This window comes from Monodelphis domestica, chromosome 6, assembly GCF_027887165.1.
Source record: "Monodelphis domestica isolate mMonDom1 chromosome 6, mMonDom1.pri, whole genome shotgun sequence".
Classification (NCBI taxonomy): domain Eukaryota; kingdom Metazoa; phylum Chordata; class Mammalia; order Didelphimorphia; family Didelphidae; genus Monodelphis; species Monodelphis domestica.
In genome coordinates this window covers 83,930,122-83,946,090 of record NC_077232.1, presented here as the reverse complement: position 1 = coordinate 83,946,090, position 15,969 = coordinate 83,930,122, and the positions used below count along the sequence as shown (strand labels likewise).

The following is a 15,969-nucleotide window of genomic DNA, read 5'->3' as shown; positions in this document are numbered from 1 at the left end:
AGGGGAAAGGATAAGAAAAGAGAAAGGAAGAGAAAGAAAAATAAAAGAGTATAGGAGATGGAAGGAAGGAAGGAAGGAAAAAAGCAAGATAATACTTCTTGAATGCTAACAGTTTTTGTCTAATGTAATACAGTGGTCTAGGACCCCTTAGAGACCATCTGGTAGGACTCTTATTTTACAGAGAATACTGAGACCCAGAGAGGAAAAGCAACTTTGTCCCAATCATTTCCAAAACCAACAAAGTAGTGTAAAATGGCAGCCAAAGCAAAACAAATATACCATTTGACCACCTTTGGGGCTGCATTGAGTTACCACATCCAAAATAAGAATTCTATCCTAGACCTAAGCTATATCATGTCTATATTATCCTGTTTATTTGTAGGAGTCATAATTTAGGAGCTACTTGGACAAACTGGAGCCTATCCAAATTAAGGGGGCCAGTGTGGTGCACAAAATTGAGACTATGAGGGTATAACAACTGCTTTTAGGAACTGTGACTGTTTGGCCTGGAGAAGAGAAGATACAGGGAGAACATGATAGCTGTCTTCATATAGTTGTAGAATTATCACAGAGAAAGGCTGTCATACAGAATTGTTTTATTGGGTCCCAAAGAGGAGACCTGTAGTAGAAGGAAGGATTTGCAGAGGCAGAAATGGGCTCAGATTAGGGAAGGGACTTCATAACAATCTGAGCTGTTCCAAAGTGTTTTGTTCTACCTCAGAACCACAACACTAGAAACTTTGAAGAAAAGACTGATTGACCACTTATCAGATGTGCTATAGAAGAGATTCGTGTTCAGATAGGGGTTCACCTAAGGGATCTCTAAGGTCTTCTTTTTAAACCTTTACCTTCATTCCATCTTATAATCAATACTATATATTGGTTCTAAAGCAGAAGAGTAGAAAGGGCTAGGCAAATGGGAGTTAAATGATTTGCCCAGGGTTCACACAGCTAGGAAGTATCTGAGGACAGATTTTGAACCCAGGACCTCCCATCTCCTGGCCTGGATCTTTATTCACTGAGTCACCTAGCTGCTCCCACCCCCCTACCGGGGTCCTTTGAAGTTCGGTTATACTCTCTCCAGAGTTGTCAGCCCACACATACCCTCCAGACTCCACCATTTGGGTCTGCTAGTGTTCAGCTAGGTTGCTGCCCCATCAATCTGCTTCAGAGGCAATGCAATTCCTCACAAACATGACTGGGATTTGAGGGACACTGAGAGGTCTTTTCCTTTCCTGAAAATCTCCTGTCCACATACTCTAGTGTAGGAGTTCTAAACCTTTTTTGGATCATGGATTTCTTTAGCAGTCTGGTAAAATCCATGGGCCTGTTCTCAGGACTGTATTTTTAAATGCATAAATAAAATATATAAGATTAAAAAGGAAATAGATTATATTGAAATTCAGTTATCATAATTTTTTTTAAATCACACACCAAAGGTTAAGGATTCTTTGTCTAGGACTACCCTCAGGAATTGTTCATATGGACAAAAAGGATGAAATTCCCTTGGTGAGGAGGAATATACAGCACTCACAGTAATGTTAGATCACTTTTGAAGCATACCTCCAATTTTCTAACATCAATTTGCTTTAGGAGAGAAAGTTGCCTTATTAGAGTCACTAATGACTCAACTCATTAGGGTCTCCCTTGGGTTTGAAAATCTCAGGTCAGAGAAAGAGGGACAGGAGAATCTGCGATTTGTTCTTCTTCCTGAGGCACACTGACTTGCCCAAATTTCGTATCTTCCATCTGGGATAAACCTTTTGGTAGCTAAAGGCCTAAAATAATAGATTTTTTATCTATTTTAGAGTAAGAATGGATTTCAGAATATAGAAAATTAAAAGTATTTGAAGAGAATTTTAGAGATCATCCAATTCAACCTGTTGACTTTCCAGATTTAAAAAAACAACAACAAAAAACTGAGGTTCAGAGAAATTCTTATCTGAGGTTATTCAGTGAGTTAATGTCAGGTGAGCTTTGAACTCAGTTTTCCTACTCCATCACTCTTCCTACTTTGCATCTGGCTTCTCAATCTGACTTGCACTCTAATTCTTCCCCCTTTCCCATCCTATAAATCTTCAGGATATGTTGTGTTAGGTGTCTATGTGTATGTCCTTGGTGGGGGGAAGGGTGCAGCATGGGAATTGTGGGGCCCTTTAAAAGGAAAATAGATAGTCAAGAGGAAGATCATAACCCCCCTTTTCTTCTAAGATTGCTGATTTCCCACCATGGCTAGAGGAGGCTGGCGGCTAATAGAAATTTGAGGAGAACAGACAACATTGAGTTGCATTTTTGTTTTGTTTTGTTTTGAAGTGAAAATAAGAGAAGCAGAATGGGGGACCTTGGAAAAGAGAAGATGCGACAGAGGGAAGGTTGGTGCTGAAGGGTCAGGAAGGGTGTCAGAGCTGGGAGTGGTATAGCAGGGAATGATGTGCAGTTCCTGCCAGCTAGGATGGGCTGAGGATGTTGCTGGGCCCATCTCACCAATGCTGTATGGTCTCTTGGATCCCTTGCATTCTGAGGAAGTAGGAAAGAAGGTAGGACCCAGACCTATACTGGGATCCTGGAGCTGAACTTCACCATACTGCAGGGAATAAGAGGCCATCCCTTGATCTAGAGAAATTTGGGTTAGACACTGCCAAGGAAAGATGCCCAAATGACTGCCTTCCCTCTGACTCCTGGTCTTAGTTGGGCCAAAAAAGCTGGTCTTAGAACAATGATTCTCATTATAACTGGGTCTGTGTGGGGGATAGGGAGAAATGGTGGAGCAGAAGAAGAGAGCAAATAAATCCTTCAGGAAAGCGAAAGATTTGCATAGAAATATTTGGTATTAGGGGTTTGAAACTGAAGAAATAAACAGGAGGAGGAAGGGGAAATATTTGGGGGAGATAAATTAAAGGTACCAAAAAATAAAGGAGCTGGGGAACTCTATTATTTAGGATTTAGTGAGAGTTAGAAAGGAAGAAAGGGTGATTGAGGAGAGGAAGAGTGGGAGATAGAGGGAGGGGGGGGAGAAAGAAAAGAAGAAGAAATAGAGTAAATCAACAGAGAGGGCAATGGAGAAAAGAGAAATGAGACAGCAAAGATTCTCAAAGAGGGGAAGGGGGAAAGATAGGGGAAAATGTGTGTAAAGCGGTAGAAAGTCGAGCGCATGAGGGAAGAAAAGGGAGGCTTTTATACATCTCCATCGAGAAGACTGAAATATTTCCCTGGCCGGGGGAGGCAGAGGTAGGGGAAGCTGTGCCCGGGATACAGAAGGGGAAGAGACAGCGGCAACAGATAGCGACTGAGGAAGGCCGAGTCCTTGTAAAGGGTCGGCATCTCCGGGGCCTGATCGGACGCCTGGGTACCCACTGGCCCATCGGGCTCGGCAGCCAGCTGTCTCTTTAGTTTGTTTCTGCGGTTTTGAAACCAAATCTTCACCTGCGTCTCGGTGAGCTGCAGGGAGGCAGCCAGGCCCGCACGCTCAGCGCTGCTCAGGTAGCGCTTCACGTCGAACGTAGCCTCCAACTGGAACACTTGACTCTTCGAGAAGATGGTCCTGGTCTTCTTTTTGCTGGACTGCGGCCCAGAAGATGGCCCAGCTCGGCACTCGCTGGGGTCTGTGGTGTCGGGGCTGCTCCCTCTGGGACATAGCAGCTCCCTAGGCATTGAGACCCCTTGGAGGCCTCCGCCTGCCCCTCTATACTGGTCCGGGTCCCAGCCGCGAGTCCGGCTTGTGCTCCTGCTCCTACTTGGGTTCAGGCTCCGAATCTGGCTCCGGCTCCGGCTCGGACTACTGCTCTCTGCCTTTCCTGCCGGGTGGAACAACTCGGATGGTGAGATCCGTCTGATACTAAACGGCAGAAGATCAGGCCTTCCCTCACTTCCATTCCTTCCCCTTCCCCTGGGCTTTATACAATTTTTATCCTCCTCTTTCAGTTCCTCCTTCCTCTTCCTCCTTACCCTATTCTTCCCTCTGTTCGTTTTCTTGAGGATATCCTCTCGATTTCCTTCCCCTTCTTTTCCTCCTCTCCTTTCTGATCTTCTCTATCCTCTCCCTCCTTTTCCTAGTCATTTCCTTCCCTCTTCCTCCTTTTCTTCCTACTCCTCCATCACTTCCTTTTCCTTCTGCTCCTTCCTCCTCCACGATCTCCCTCCTCCCCTCCAGAAATCTGCAGCCTTCCCACTCCATATGGGTCTTGATACACTGGAATAGGGCCTACTCCCACCCCCAGCCCCATCACCTTTAGTCCTCGAAGAAGTAAGTGGAAGGAGAAAAATATCACTACCCCACCGGCACCCCAAACATATACATGCAGAGTAGGAGCTGAATGTATTGAAGGAGGAAAGGCATGGGGAAGTAGGGAGAAGAGAGGTAAAGAGGATCCCAGTGAGGATATAGCTATCCAGAGGAACCTAGACCATATTTGGGGATTCAGAGAAGGATGAATGTGAAAGGAATCATAGATTGATAGATTCTCAAGTCCAAATGGGCTTTTACGGAATACGAGTCTAATCTGTTCATTTAATAGAGAAACTGAACCTCAGGAGGGGACTGTCTGGACTAAATAGGACCTAGGTCTCTGGAATTCTAGCCAAGAGTTCTCCCCAACCCTCGGAGTTGCCCCTCACTTAGCATATGCGAAGAAGAGTGGGGGGGGGGAATAGAAGTCTAGGGGTTGGGGAGGGTAGGAGGGTACAGAGAGAGGGTGGAAGAGCAGCTTGCCTACCCGAGACGAGATCGCGCCTCCCGACCTCCACGGCTACCGCTGCTTCCTCTTCCTCCTCTTCCTCCTCATCTGGGTCCTCGTACTGCTGAGGCTCATGGGCTGGGCTAAATCCCCGAGGCCCCCAGCAGTATCCAGGCCTTCGTGCCCCTCGCAGATCCGGCCTGAGAATGCTGTCGATGGTGAAAGTGCGGGGGCCCAGCGACCGCGCAGGCTGAGGCTGGGGCTGCGGCTGAGGGCCAGAGAGGCGGTCACCCACCTGCTCTTCTTGGCTCATGGCGCTCCAGCCTAGGCTTCGTCTCCACCCTACGCCCGGGAGCCCTAGGCCCGGGCCTCCTCGGAACAAGCCCCACAGCCCCCGGGGCTCGGCTCCAGCCGCAACCTCAGCGGTGGGCAGAGCCCGAACCTCTGCTTGTGCCTGGCAGCTGAGCGGAGATTCGGCCGTGGATTGGCCAAACTGAGAACAGGGGTGGAGCCTGGGAGGAGCCAAGAGGAAGAGGGGAAAGCAAGAGACTAGCAGAGAATAGGCAAGAGGGAAGCTGAATCCGAAAGAGACAGAATCGAGGAGTGGAGAAAGAAGAGGGAAAAGGAAAGCGAACAAGGGAGGAGGGGAAACGGAGAAGAAAGGGGAGGAAGGAGAAGAAAGAAGAAAAAAGGGGCAAAAAAAGAGAGGAAAGAAAAGGGAGGATTTAGAAGGAAGGAGAAAAGAAGCGCTCAGGAGAAAAGCATCCTACGGTTCACTCCCTCCCCCTACACACACGCACACACACATTTTGCCCGCTTCATTGCCTCTGATCACCTAGGCCTGAAATACCTTGCCATCCCCAATTTACTTCTTACATTTATAGGCATCCTTTAAAGCCTCGTTCACATGCAAGCCATCTCCTGGGGATCTTCTCTAAACTCCCCATTCTATAAAGATATCTCATCCTCACCTTGTGCCCCTCAGACTTACTTGTGGATGGATGCTCATCTTCTGGGTTTGCATTTTATTTTCCTACTGATCTGTGATTTCTTGAGGACCCCATTCTTATCCCCTCCCTCAGTGCCAAGTCCACCGGAGTCAGCTAAAATATAGTCTTTCAATTAAGCTGAATCGAATCCAATTTGTTCGGAATATATACGGGGGGGGGGGGGAGGGAACTGACAAAGAGAAGGCTGGATAGGTAGGTTGGCCTTCATTAGGTAGGGCCTTTAATGATAGGCTTTGGAACTAGAACTTTATATATCATTTTATATCTAATATATAATTTATATATAATTGAGAAAATTCAAATTAGGGGTTTTGAGAAGGATAAAAGGATAATTAGAAATGCATGGGGAAATCAATTTGATCTGATATCCAGGAGAGGGGGAAAGGGAAGTAAGAGAGATTATAGTGAAGGGAGGAGGGAAAAGGACAGAGCGTGAAACAGAAGAAGAGAACGTGGAAACATGTGGGTCTCAAACTTGACGTTGCTACCTGTATGAACTTAGACAACTCACTTAACCTCTCTGAGACTCAGTTTCTTCTTCAACACAGAGGTATAAACCGCATTGAGCACGTCTCCCTGCGCAAGATGACTCAAGTAAAGAAAACAAAGAGAAGAAAGCCTGGCGGGATTGACAAGGAAATGGGGGAAAGAGGATGGAGAAGAGAAAAAGGAAAGTGATGAGAAAGCAAGGCTAAAAAGAGGGAAGGGAGTTAAGAATGAGAGGGATCTGTAGTGTAGACTGGGTAGAGTCAGCTACCGGGAGGGGTTGCGGAGAGAGGAAAAAAAAAAAAACCCGGGGAGACAGAGCTCCAGACAGGGAGACGCCAGAGGGAAACAGGTGAGGGGAGATAGGGCCAGATTAGGCGAGGAGAGGACAGGGAAAGAGCTAGAGTAGGGGCCTCGGAGGAAACAGGCTGGGGTGAGGGGAGGCGCTGGAGTCAAGCTTGGGCGGGAGGGTGGGAGGGGAGGAGCACTAAGGGAGAGAGAAAAGAGCAATGTGAGGGGGAACTGAAGTGGGCTGAAGTGGCCTGCCTGCAAATGCAGAAGGACAAGGGGCTCTTCGGGCGGTGGAGAGACTTTGGGCAGACAGGGAGAAAGAAAAGAGAGTGGGGGAAAGAAGGAGCCAAGAAGTAGAAGCAAAGTGGCTCCCCATTTGGGGTTCTCTGGGCCTCAGCGGAAAGTGCCCGAACTACCTTGCCCAGGTCTGGACGGAGTAGATAAAGCCTGGGCTATGGACAGGGGACCTGGAACTGCCAAGGAAGAGAAAGAGATTGGCACCTCAAACCAAGCGAACCTGAAAACGATCTCAAACCAGAGAACGACCCTGGGTCCTAACCAAGTGTCTGGGGGGTCGGATAGGGAGATTGGAGGAAGTCAGACAGCAAATTCGTGGAAATGGGGAGGAAGAGGAAAGGGAGAAGGGATACGGGAGCCTGATATAGGGAGCTGGAATTGTGCAAAGTGCTACTATCTGCAGAAGGAGCCAAGTCAACACTGGCGCGGTTCTGTGGGCAATATCGGGGAAGCTCAGGAATGGAAAACCCGGGAGATGAGAAAATCTGAGTTTTAATTATCCGAGATCGAGTCTGCAAGCCTTACACTCCCCATTGGGAGCGACAGGCCATGCCCTTTTCCTCCTTGACCTCCTTTCTACTTACTTTGAAATATAAACCAATCTTTAAGCAGGGAACGAACGATTTATCGACAGGGGCATGCATATGTTTTTCAAAAACGACCGCGCAAGGACTGAGACTGCCCGTAACCTCCAACCCAAGACTACACACACTTGCACTCACGCACACAGACACACAGGTACACACACCTGTTCCCCCCAAACCAACAGCTCACAGCTCAGCCAGCCAGCCAGCCAGGACTTCCTCGAAAGCTAGAGGCTGCGCTAAGGCCGATGGTGTTTTCTCAGTTAGTTAGGCTCGAGATGTTCGGTTCTATCTTCGTCTGCCAAAAATTCCTGTCCCTCCTCCTGACCCCACCTGCAGAACAGCAGTGCGCTCTTCACTAGACCACTTCTCTCCCCTCCCTATTCCCTTCCCCGGCCTTTTTCTCTGGTTTGGCGGCTCTGGGGATTGCTGCTTCAGGCGAAATGGAGGATGCGAGTGAGAGGGAGGTGGAGGGGCTGATGAGATTCGAGTGGGTTTGAGGTACCAGGCGTGCGTTATCCGAAAAGGAAATTGTCGAATCTTGTAGTCCAAGACTTATGAGCAGTGTTTTCCAAGATCCCGCGTTTTCCCTTTCTATTTACTCATTCCTCCCCCATCAAGAGGTTCAACTAAAAGTCCAGGATGAAGATTGAACCTGATTTGCAATAACATTAAATGAGCAAAAGAAAATTCCGAGTAGTCACAAAATTCTGAAGCAAGAAAAAGGAGAAGAGGAGGATAAGAAAAAAGAGGATAAGAGGAAAAATAAACAAGTAATAGAAGAGGAAGCGAGAAGGAAAGAGGGAAAAGAATGTCAAAGGAGAATTTCTATATTTAAGAAAACAAAGACCATGGTGTGGGGGGGAGGAGCAATCAAACTGAGTCATTCTGCAAAAACAGAGTCTGTTTCTCCCTTTCGTTTCCTAACAACAGATACTGCGAAAGAAGACGAGATCGTGGACTTGTGTTACATCAAACGAGTCTCTTCTCATCCCTCTCTGTCCCAGAGCTTCGCTCTTTATAAATATGAATTAAAATCCTCACTTGCTTTTATTTCCCATAGCTGCTTTGATGAAAGCGCTCTATAAACTGAAAGGCTATCCTCAAGAGATGGAGTTATTATCAACCAAGATATTGGCTGTGGAGCTTCCGGTCTCCTGGCTGGTCCTAGTTATTCTTTACCAGGTTTGTACTTCCCGTGACTGGACCACACCAGAACAGGTTCCTGGCTACTGAACTTGGCTAGTACAAGGAAGATGAAAAACTAACAGAGACTGAGAACACTTGTAGTTATTACTGCATTACAGTGTAGAACACTGATCCCAGGAACTTATTTAGCAAACACTGACCTATCCTTACAATTTGGAACAATTCATATGGAACAATATAACAATACAAAAACTGATAAAATTTGAAACCTATACCCAATAACAATTCAAGTTTATCTAACACTCTAGGATCTGCAGAATTTTCCTTCAGAAAACTATAGAAGTCTGGTAATGTATACACACACATATATGTGTTTATATACATATGCACAAGTATGTGTACACACACACACACATAAGTGTGTGCTCTCCTTTTTCAGATGAGAAAACTCAGGATAAAAGAGATTGTTGAAGGACTTGCCCAGGGTCATTTCACTAGTGTGTCAACTGGGATAGAAACTTAGGTATGGTTTTCCATAGCTGCCTTAAAGTTTAAACCCAATTAAAATTTTTGTGACCCTGAGCAAGATTCTTGATTCTGCTGGTCTCAGTTTCCTTATATATCAAATGAACTTGAGAAGGAAATGGTAAACTACTCCAGTATCTTTGTCAAGAAAATCCCAATTGGGGTCATGAAGAATTGGGTTTGACTAGAATGACTGAATAACATAAAATATTTACTTTAAAACAGTGCTGTTGTAATACATTAGAGTGTTGTTGACCCCATTTTACTGAGAGAGAAACTGAGGTCATAAATACTTGAGTTTATTTCTTATCTACCCTTCCAGACTGTGTTAATTGAAGGCAGATGGGAAGACATCTTTCTCCCTGAAAGTTATTAAACCAAGACCTTCCATAGTGGTAGCACTTAATAAATGTTGAATTTCAATATCACTTTACAGTTTAAATGTTTTTTCCTCATAACAACCATGGGAATGGGTGGTGCAAGTATTATTTTTTTCACACTTTACAATTGAAGAACCCAATGTTTAAAGGGATTAAGAGATTCATTCAAAGGCATAAAGCTTTTTAGAGGCAAAGTATGGACTTCAACACAGGCTTGTTAACTCAGGCCAGGACGTGATCAATTGAAGCACTACGTCCCACTTGGAAACTCCAAAGCAGTTCCCCTCCCCTTCCAATAACTAACTACCTTCTCCTGACTAGAACTTGCCCTCATTCTCTCCCTTCTTTATTTCTCCTCTTTCCTGTAACCTCAAATCAGGGGCAGGGGTCATCCTGTTTCACCAACTTGGCACTAGAATGAGAGTCACCATCCTAACTCACTATATTCAAGAAAGCCTGACTAACTTGTGCCAAACTGAACTGAAAAATCAGCTTTATTCTGCTTGTCCATCCCACCTCCCAGGATGAAATTAGGAGTAATGAGTAGATGCTGCAAAGATGTGTTTCTGCTTCATCATTAGATCGGGGAGGGGGGGGGATAGGAGAAGGTTGTTATTTGTGGTCCTTAAAATTAATCCATTCCCAAAATAGAACAGGCTACCGATTTGTCAGTGATGCTGGATAAGAGGCTGTGAAGACAGAACTAGAGACTGAGCCTTTGTCGGATTGCTTCTTCTCTTCCTGTGGCTTAGCAAATGGAGGTGAAAAAGGGGGTCTGAATAATAACTAAGTTTTCTTCCTACTCTACAACCTATAAGCCTTTGTAATAGGCTCTGTGGGCTCATCTAACTGATTCTAGGAATGGTTTTGGTTGGCCGAGTTATGGAAGGGAGGGGGTGAGGATAGGCCAAGTGTTGCCTCTTGGGCTGATTGATTAGCTCTGTTTAATCAGGGCGGCAATTGGCTTTTCCACCTTCCTCTGGTCCAAGCAGTGGGCGCATCAATCTCTCTCAAATCATTAGTCACACTTGGAAAATGAGCCTCCTTACACAGTTGGTTCATTTCTGATTACTGGGAAGGTTCATTGAGGCTTCTTGATAGATTGCCTTGCATGAATGAACTCAGAGGGAGGAGTCAGAAAACCCAATATGCAAGGGTGCTGCTGGGTGCTCTCCCTTTGGATGGAAATGGGCTAACAATTGCTAATTGACCCCCCATGTGCTCCCAGACCAATAGCAATGATGCCCTTTTCTCTTTGGCAGACTCCAGCTTCCTAATTTCTGTTCTGTCGTCACTTATGCTCTCATGAAGTGAAAACAATTCTGGGTTGAGAGTTAGAAAAGGAGAATTCAATCTGGAAAGGACCTTGAAGTTCACCTGGTCTAATTCTATATTTCACCATAGAGATAACTGAGGCTCAATCTTAAGTAATTTGCTCAGGGTTCCAAGGCATTGACAATAGGTCATAAGTCTTGAACTCATGTTTCCCAGCACCAGGCATCCTATCTACTCTAACAGGCAGCTTTCCTCAGGATAGTTGAGTTCTAGTCCTAGTTCTTCCTAATCTTTGGCAAGTCATGTCTCTCTAGGCCTCAATTTCCCTCTCTGTAAAATGAAGGGGATGGTATTGCTTGCATTTTGAAACTAGTATCATGTCCTAGGATTCCTTTCACCTTTTATATTCTATAATTTGTATTCAATTTCCTTTTAGTTGCTTCCACATTCCAAGAAAATTCCTAGAGCCTTTTGTACTTGCCAAAGTTTCACAGTCATTTTTCACATACACAACACGAAGAGTTGATAATAACAGTTTAATGTACTTTCTGGTCTCTTTGAACTCTAAAATCAGGCTGGTACTTGGGGAAGATACCTTCCTAGGAATCCATGAAATGGTCTCTTTGCTCTAGGTCTCCCCCACTCAAAATCCCCAGCTCCTGAGGTTTTGGAATGAGGGAGTGGAGGGAGTGGAAAGAGCTCTATCCCTGGACCTCAAGTCTACATCAGTTCATGGCCAGGCCTTATAGGGAAAGAAAGCCACTTGCTGAAGTGTAGGCAAAACCACGGAACAGTGAACTGTGTCCGAGTGTCACAGGTTGGAGTGATTTCTCTCCCTTTGTAAAAAGCCCTTTGCCAGCAGAGCAGCCTCGGAACAAAGGCCTAGAAAGGTTAGCCAGGTGATATGCTAACGGATCCTTTCCAGATGTTCTGACATTAGTCTCAGGCCCAGCCTGAGGAGGGGCCAACTCTAAAGGGACAAGGTGGGGGCAGGGAGGCGGCAAAGACTTGATCTCGGTTGCCGCCTGCCTCCTCCTCCTCCCAGCTCCTAGGCCTTCGAAGGAGACGGGACTCAGCTCTGGAAGGTGAGCTCAGCGATTCTGAAAGTCCTCCGGGGCCAGTGGGAGGAATCAATGAACATTTGGATTCGCCAGAGAAGCGCCGAAGGGGGCTCTCGGATCAATGTTCGGGGAAGAAGCTTTTATCTTCTGAGATGCCGAGAAAGGCCCAGCCTGACACGCCTTGTTTCCCCCTCCTCCTGGGGGTGAGAAGTCATTGTTCCCGAACTTGGCCCAGCAGAGGGAGCTCAGAACCGGGCCAGACCTGAAGCTGGAAAAGCTCTTTTTGATAAAAATCTTCTGGGACTTTTGCGGGAGGGAAGTCAACTTGGCTGGGGATCAACATAGGTTCTATGCCAGTCTCTGCCAATAACTCACTATTGTATCCTTCTGGTTAAGTCACCCCACTTTCTGGACCTCAGTTTCCTTATTTCTTGAATGCAGAGATTCAACTAGGTGATGTCTAATTTTTTGAATCTCTGCCTTTTGGGTTCTGTGTTCAAAGATTCCACCTTGACTTAGCACTCTATGCTGTGTGTTTTATAGAATTTCCAGGTCTATCATTCTCTGATCTCTATTCTAAGCCATGTTCAAGTTCTTTCATAGCCTGTGTTCTACGGCCCCAACAGCTCTACCATTCTAGATTCTTTGCTTTAAGATCTTTTCTATCTTTGACACGTTAGGGTTTTGATTCACTTATGTATGCTCTGTAGTGAACTCTCCTTCTGTGGAAGAATGGGAACCCAAGTTCAATCTCAGTCTGCTGCTAATTTAGCATGATGTGGGTGAATGGGAGGGAGGAGAGGTTGGAGAGGAGGGGGAAGTTGGAAGTCCTGGGAAGGGGGGAGATGGATCAATATCATACATCATCGGGCAACAGCGGAGCCAAAGCGCCTGAGAGATTTATAAAATATCGACCCACAGGAATGCTTTAGACACAGACAATAAGTGAGGTACGCTGTGGGAGGCCATAAGGCAGGGCCTAAGCAGGACAGATACTTTAACAAGGTGCCTTTCAGTCTATCGATTTTCTTCCTCTGGCATTCCTTTTATGGGTCACTCTTTGAAGGTCTACTTTAAATTCAAAATAGAGGAGCCAGAAGGAAATTCGAAATTTTGTGTTCCAATTGGGGGAATGAAGGTGATAGTAATTTTGGCTCAGGTTGAGCTGCTTAGCCATTCACTTGAATTCAAGGGCAGCTAGAATTCTTCTCTTTTCATGTACTTCTGTCTCGGTGAAGAATTTGGTTTACAGAAAACATGTTTATTTTGAAAGTGCAAACAAGTTACATAATTTGTTCATTCCCCCAGCCTTCTCAGGGAGAGTCACTACTGGAGAGCCTCAGGTCTACCTGAAGTCAGGTCAGCTTCCGTAATGGCTGGAACTCTAGGTTTAATAAATAAATGAACAAACAGAAACTCAGAGATCCATAGAATGTCAGAGTCGGCACATCAATCTTAAAGCAAAAGATATGTGATATTAAAGCCATTCAATACCTTCCCGTATCTCAGAGCTCAGAATATGGAATGTGAGAACTGAAAGACTTTACAGAATAGAGGACAGACTTTAGAGAATAGACTTTATAGAATAGAGCCAGAAGGGCCCTTAAGATAGAGGATGTGGAAAGACTAGGCTGGTAGAAATCGTCAAGATCATTTAGTTCATTTAGGCCCCAAGTGAAGACTGACCTGACCCCCCCCCCAAAAAAAAAAAGCCCAAGAGAACGTTTGTTCCGGACCTCAGACTGTGATTTTCTCCAGCCACCAACCAATTCAGATCAAAGGGAGAATTTCTGCACCTCGTCATCTTTTCTTTGTCCCTTCCCCCAGTCCAATTACCTGCATCATCCTGGCTGTATGGAAAGGCTAGTTGGTCTTCTCCACCTCTAAGGCAAGATTGCTTGTTTAGACCTCAATGAGTTCTGCCCATAGTTAAAATTTGTGGCAGATGGGACTTGATGGTTGTAATTACCTACATAAATATTATTATGTTAAGGCAAGGATGTTTTGTATTGATACATATTGAAGTCATTACTATTGTTTCCCACCCCTACTATCAAATATTTCACAATCTAATATTATTGCTTGGAGGGTCTGCGATGTCTTCAGTGTGAGTGCTCCTTCCATCAAGACTTGTGACCAAAAAAGCCCAGCGGATATGCTTTTATATACTTAGCTTGACTGAGGTCTTCCTTCAGCAACCACTTCTTTGACCAGCAAGATCAGAGCTCCGACACTCCACTGGCTGGGTAACCTTGGACACGACTCACTTCTCTCCGAGTCATGTTTGTTTATCTGAAAATGGGGCGATAATTATTGTACTAGAGCCTCTTTGGAGTTATTGTCATTATCAAAGGAGCTAATGTTTAGAAAAGGTTTTGGAAGCATGAATGGCTAGCTACAATTATTGCTATTACTATTGTAATTATATAGAAACACCTACATACGTATACATATAAAAGTGCATCAGCTAGCAAGCTGACGATTGTGTAAGTGTAAACTCAGGTCCCGATTAGTGCAAACCACGAATCCTCTGAACTGCTCCATGCATTCGAATTCACATTGTTTGAAGTTTCGGTTTTGTAAAATATGGTAATTGGTTCCAGTCCTATGGAAAGATTCAAATAACGTCTTTGAATGTCCAGTTACTGTCCAGGGACGCTCCTTCGGAAAGAACCACTTTCTCTCCTCTGGGATTTCGCCTGGGACACTGTCTTCCGAGAACTACTGCGGTGTAGTTGGGCTGTCCGTCCAAGTGTGCTGTACTGTCGTCCAACAGATGACTCTGGTGTAGTTGGACAGCACGCCCCCCCCCCTCCCCAGTTCCTTCCCATTCCCTCTCTCCCATTCAGCCACTCAGTTCCCAGAGTGAGGGAGTCTAGCCCCTGAATACAATTGCCTCTTCCTTCCCTCAATGACCGCTCAAGTCCTTGGTAGAGAAATATGGAGTTCCAAGTCATTGAAAAAGAAGCAATCGGGTAACTGTGGTGGGGTAGAGACAGAGCTTCCTGGTAGTGGAACTCTCGCAATGCTCATTCCGATCCCCTAGAGCTCCCAGAAATTGTGTGGGAGAAGCTGAGTGGGACCCGTGGAAAAATCAAGACGCTGGCTCTCATCAAAGCGCCGGGATCACTCGGAGGCAATGGCTGAGGGGAAAGTTCGGGTCAGAAGAGGCTCAATAGAGTTAGAGACAGCAATTGAGGGAGAGGCGGGCGTCGCCCTGAGTAAAAACAGAAACATAGTGTGCGTGTGTCTGGGTATAAATGAGTGTACGCACGCCTATTTGTGTTTCATGTATGTGCATGCTGTATATGCATGTGACTATGTTGGGGAATCTACGTGTGCCTTAGGACGAGTTGCGGGGAGAAAAATTCTTGAAAGAGTTATTTGGTGTTTCTATGTATGACGCTGGCAGCTCGGTGGAGCAGTGGATATAACCCTGGGCCTGGAATCAGAAAGTTCTGAGATCAAATATATCTTCAGACATTTACCAGCTTTGGGACCCTTGCCAAGGCATTTAAAATCTCAGTTCCTCTTCTGTAATATGGGGACACACTGGAAGGGGAAATGGCATGCTACCCCAATATCTTTGCTAAGAAAGTGGGTCAAAAAAGTAATAAATGACTGAACAGAAATTGTATGATGAGGCAAATGAATTTTTGTAGGAACCTTGAGTAGGAATGGTGGGGAAATACCCCTTTTTGGACTCTAGTAGGAGTATGTTTCCCCCAGGAAAAATGTGAGTTTTACTATTTGAGAACGAATGCAATAGGAACTGGCACATTAATGTGAGTGGAAGTCCACATTTGATATGTGTATTTGGAGAGAAAAGGGAAGTCTGAGGAGCCTGCCTAGGGTATGGGTAAAAACATTAGGTTCTCTGGTATGAGAAAGAAAGGGCAAGGCAGAAAATCTGACTGACATGAAGTTGGGGGAGGGTGTAAATATGTGCATGTGTGTGCACAGGAGTGTGGGTATGTGGGGGGATCTAGTTTGCCTACCTGGGCTATGAATGAAGTAATATTTGCTGAGTGAAATTGGGTGTTTGTACCAGTCAAGGGGCACCTGCCCTCCTCCCAGCACCATCTCCTAGTAGCAAAGGTCCCAGAAGCTTTCAGCTCTTGAGACTGATTTCTCAGTCCAGCTATTGTTTCCTACTGTCCCCACCCACACTTATGATCGCAAATTACAACTAGGTGGATAACTTTTTTAAAAATCCGTTTTATTAATAATGACACATG

At 45.4% G+C, this 15,969-nt stretch overlaps 1 protein-coding gene across 1 annotated transcript; it reads right to left on the bottom strand.

Annotated features, from left to right (window-relative positions):
- Positions 1–584: 584 nt before the first annotated feature.
- LOC100020362 (homeobox protein HMX1-like) lies at positions 585–7,308 on the bottom strand. Its single transcript, XM_016423339.2, has 3 exons — positions 7,283–7,308; positions 4,713–5,185; positions 585–3,794 (listed from the first exon to the last, which is right to left on the bottom strand). Exons 1-3 carry the CDS (start codon positions 7,306–7,308, stop codon positions 3,175–3,177), a joined length of 1,119 nt encoding a protein of 372 aa, XP_016278825.2. The 3' UTR covers positions 585–3,174.
- Between the last annotated feature and the right edge of the window lie 8,661 nt (positions 7,309–15,969).

What these genes read in the sequence shown, in the direction of transcription:
- LOC100020362 (XM_016423339.2), bottom strand. Translation starts at nt 7,308, where the DNA reads ATGGCCTGTCGCTCCCAATGGGGAGT. An exon ending in TGTCGCTCCCAATGGGGAGT is followed by an intron (nt 5,186 to 7,282) that starts GTAAGGCTTGCA and finishes GGCTCCTCCCAG; the next exon opens with GCTCCACCCCTGTTCTCAGT. An exon ending in GAGGCGCGATCTCGTCTCGG is followed by an intron (nt 3,795 to 4,712) that starts GTAGGCAAGCTG and finishes TCCACCCGGCAG; the next exon opens with GAAAGGCAGAGAGCAGTAGT.